General features: G+C 42.7%; 1 protein-coding gene across 1 annotated transcript in view; it reads left to right on the top strand.

The window, feature by feature from the left end:
* SARC_10452 (hypothetical protein) overlaps nt 1-3,826 on the top strand; it is a gene marked incomplete at both ends in the record, with an annotated part of 10,483 nt that overhangs the window by 2,749 nt on the left and 3,908 nt on the right. The window contains 4 exons of the mRNA XM_014295506.1: nt 581-680; nt 978-1,185; nt 2,146-2,383; nt 3,201-3,442. Coding sequence (XP_014150981.1) covers nt 581-680; nt 978-1,185; nt 2,146-2,383; nt 3,201-3,442 — 788 coding nt within the window. The remainder of the gene's footprint in view (nt 1-580; nt 681-977; nt 1,186-2,145; nt 2,384-3,200; nt 3,443-3,826) is intronic.

Genomic DNA, 3,826 nt, shown 5'->3' with positions numbered 1-3,826 from the left:
TATATATATATATATATATTATATATATTATATATATATATATGGATATATGATATATGTATTACAGATGTCTTTGCCTGTGTCTGTGTATGTGTGTTTGCGTTTGTTATTACTATTCCTGTTTGCCTCTGTCTGTGCGTTTGTGCGTATCTGTGTCTGTGTCTGTGTATATGTATGTATCTGTGTCTGTGTGTATCTGTATTTGTGTTTGTGGGCATATTTATATATGTCTGTGTCTGTGTCTGTGTCTGTGTCTGTGTCTTTGCCTTTGTGTGTATATTTATATTTATCTGTATATGTATATGTGCGTCTATATGTGTCTGTGTCTATGTCAGTGTCTGCGTCTGTGTCTATGTCTATGTCAGTGCCTGTGCATTTACGTGTATGCTATAGAAACACTGCTCAACATAAGATACGCTCGGTTGTACCATTGTACTACACCAATAGTAAGTAGTCCATGTACACCGTGCATATTTCTTCGCCCAATTGTGGACACCGCTCATAAATATTACACTTTCGACCCGATTCCAAACTGACCTTGTTCCAAAATCCCGAACCCAACCCAAAATAAAAATTACAGAATCTTTTTGGGCTTGTGAGGAAATCGTCGTCAAAAGGGGATTTGGCAGGCAGTAACAGTGACAATGACGAAGACAGCGCCACACGCTTGGAACAGAAGGGTGAGGGTTTAGGGTTTAAACCCTAAATTTCTAAATCGGATGCTAGCACACTCTATGGATATACCATACTCTCATATATGACTCCAATGCGTACCCATTTTGATATCTGTACTGTATTTAATGCTGACGAATTGCCGCAAGAACGGCTTGCTTTGGTCAAATACTTGGGGGAACCCGCTATTTATTTTTTGGGCCAGCCCTGAGAAAACACTCCTAATTTTTCTAAGCCAAAAACCTGAGAATACACCCTAACTTTCTTTTGGTACGTACGGCATATCCCACCGTCACTCTCTCTAGGTGGCACGAGTTCGAAAGCATCCCAACTCTCCGAGAAGCCCAATAAGTTAAGCAAGAAAGGGTCAAAACCCGCCACACTGAACCAGGTGACCACCAAAGGCATAGAAAACGCCGCCTTTGTGATGGCCAATATTTGGAATCCCCTCCGCAGCGGGTTTCAGTTTCTGAAGCCGACATTCCCGCAGATCGTGTCGGAGCTGGAAGAACAGTAAGTACTGAGAGTGTAGGTGTGCGCTTGTCTTTGTGTGTATGTATCGGTATCTGGGTACATATAAACGTATTAACCGTACAAACGTATATATATCTGCCACGTGTATGTGCAAGTCTGTATAGGCTGATTGGTTCTTTTGTCCATTCCAAAGTCTTCGCAATACAATGCGTTGTCATTGCGTGCATATGCGACGGCGTGAAGCATGTGACAGCCTCCATCGCTTGCATCTATATCATACGTATTGAATAACTGCATAAGTGGCATATATACCACGCACGTGGTGCGTGCTTCATACCATTGATCATTCTGGCCACAAGGGCACCTGTCCAAACACACACGGGACAGGTCATCGCCCTCCCTCTGCAGGAATTCGTATGTGCCGTTGCACATTCAACAGTTCAGTCTACGATTCTCCGCCAGCGCGAACTATTAACTACAGCAATACGCACAATGGCTTGGTGTTGACTGTGTGCGCTGGGATTGATTGGCGTTGTCGCTGTTGTTGTTTCTCCGACTGGGTGCACAGTCACTGACTCTGTCGTGGTCCGTAGTTCACATTTTGTACTTTTGCTATTTTTGTAACATTGTCCCATTAATTTAGAATGGAATAGAATTGTCCAATTAAATTAGAATTAGTACCGAATTGCCCCATCATGTCATAAAATGGTATCGATTTGGCATTGACGTGTCCCATTCAACACAAAAATGGTATCGAATTGACCTATTTAATAGGAAATGGTATTGAACTGGGACCTCAAAGGAATTGTTTGTTTGTAAGTAGTATGTGTGTTTTAGCAATAAGAAGATATACACATCCTTCTACGGTGCCCCTGTGCATCTGTTCCCGTGAGTGCACCCCAAGTATGTACCAACATCCTTGTACGCTCCCCCTCCGTCAGTGCCCAACAAGTCCATCTTATTAACGTCCCTGTATCCTTATACGGTTTCTCGTCCCAGTGCCAGCTATTCCAACATTTTCCACAGCGGTGTGATGTGCGTTAAGATCAACACGGTCATGTGGCGGCTGAGTGTGGGCATGCTGACAGCCAGGAACCTGATTGTGTTCACGCTCGTGCGCACCCAAGACATGCTGGGAGAGATCATTGTGTCAATCAGCCCCATCAATATCATTCGGTGTGAGGCTATAGAGAGTAAGAGGGATCATCCGGACCACTTGTTCAACTGTTATCTGAGGGTAAGCTGTTTGGAATGGCTCAGCGTGTGGTGTTGTTATGTGGGGGTGCGCATGCGGGCGATAGTCTTTTTCACTGTCGTCCAGGGCGATTGGTTCTGTTTAGAAGGTGTTGGCCCACCGAGCATACATAAATACATGCATATATACACATATACATACATGCATACAGACGTACGTACATGCATACAGACGTACGTACAAGCATACATACAGATATACATACGCAAATACAGGCATATATACATATATAAATACATACATGCATGCATGCTTACATGTATGCATACATAATGCAACTTACATTTTGGTCACAGAATACACATTAATGCGATAAAAACCAATCAGAGGACTACAATGCAAACCATCGCTGTGTCCTTCACTCAGGACATCAAACGATGTACTCTTGATATGACCCGCCATTGAGAACACTTTACCTACATCCGTGTCATATATCTCATCCAGGTTACCAAAACACGAGTGCGACATACAGCTCACTTAGGACACCAATACATCCATCCAGACGATAAAACTCACTTCAGATATCTGCATGTGTGTCTGTACTACAGCGTACATACAGCACACAACTACAGAATCCATGCCATAAGCCGCACTGCGCACGCCAAATTCATGCAAACATGACGATGTATGCAAACGTTCGGCCATTGCATAAACCAAGTTTGCCAGACCAGTACATAAACTCATCCATATACCACAACCAGGACGGCCGCACACTGAAGTGCGCTACCACAGCCGACTGGTGGTGGGAGAATTGGGTCACTACTGCATACAATCATGCCATGAATCCAACACAATACAGCACACTCGTCCATTCCATAAACCAAGTTTACAAGACCAGGACATAAAACAAGTTTACGAGACCAGTACTAAAACTCCTATGAACCACCATCAGGACGGCCGCACACTGAAGTGCGCTACCACAGCCGACTGGCGGAGGGACAAATGGGTCACGGAGATTAATGCTGTGCTTAAACGAAACGAGGGTGTTGTGAAGGTCACCAAAGATCATCTGAAATTGGAAAAGTGGAGCCGAGCCATGAGGTGCGTTTCGAGATCGATTATTTATGTAATTGTCTCGCTTCCATTTTTATTTATGTATTTCTTTCTGGCAGAATTGGGGGGTGTTTTGAGAATCGGGATTTGCAATTGGTTTATCCCCGATAGTGGGCCTCTGTTTTTGTAGTTATTCTGATTGGTGGTATAAGGTGATACTGTTTCGCTTCATATGTTGTTACGTATTGTTCAATTGAATTAGACAATATACTACAACAGTATTCTACTGTACACAAAGATGCTGGCACATGAAGACACCCTTCGTTCATCAAAGTATGTATGTATATATATATATATATATATATATATATATATTATGTATTACCTATATATATATATATATATATATATGTGTGTGTGTGTGTGTGTGTA

This window comes from Sphaeroforma arctica (genome assembly GCF_001186125.1).
Source record: "Sphaeroforma arctica JP610 unplaced genomic scaffold supercont1.1254, whole genome shotgun sequence".
Lineage (NCBI taxonomy): Eukaryota > Ichthyosporea > Ichthyophonida > Sphaeroforma > Sphaeroforma arctica.
This window is presented reverse-complemented; position numbering and strand designations above follow the sequence as displayed.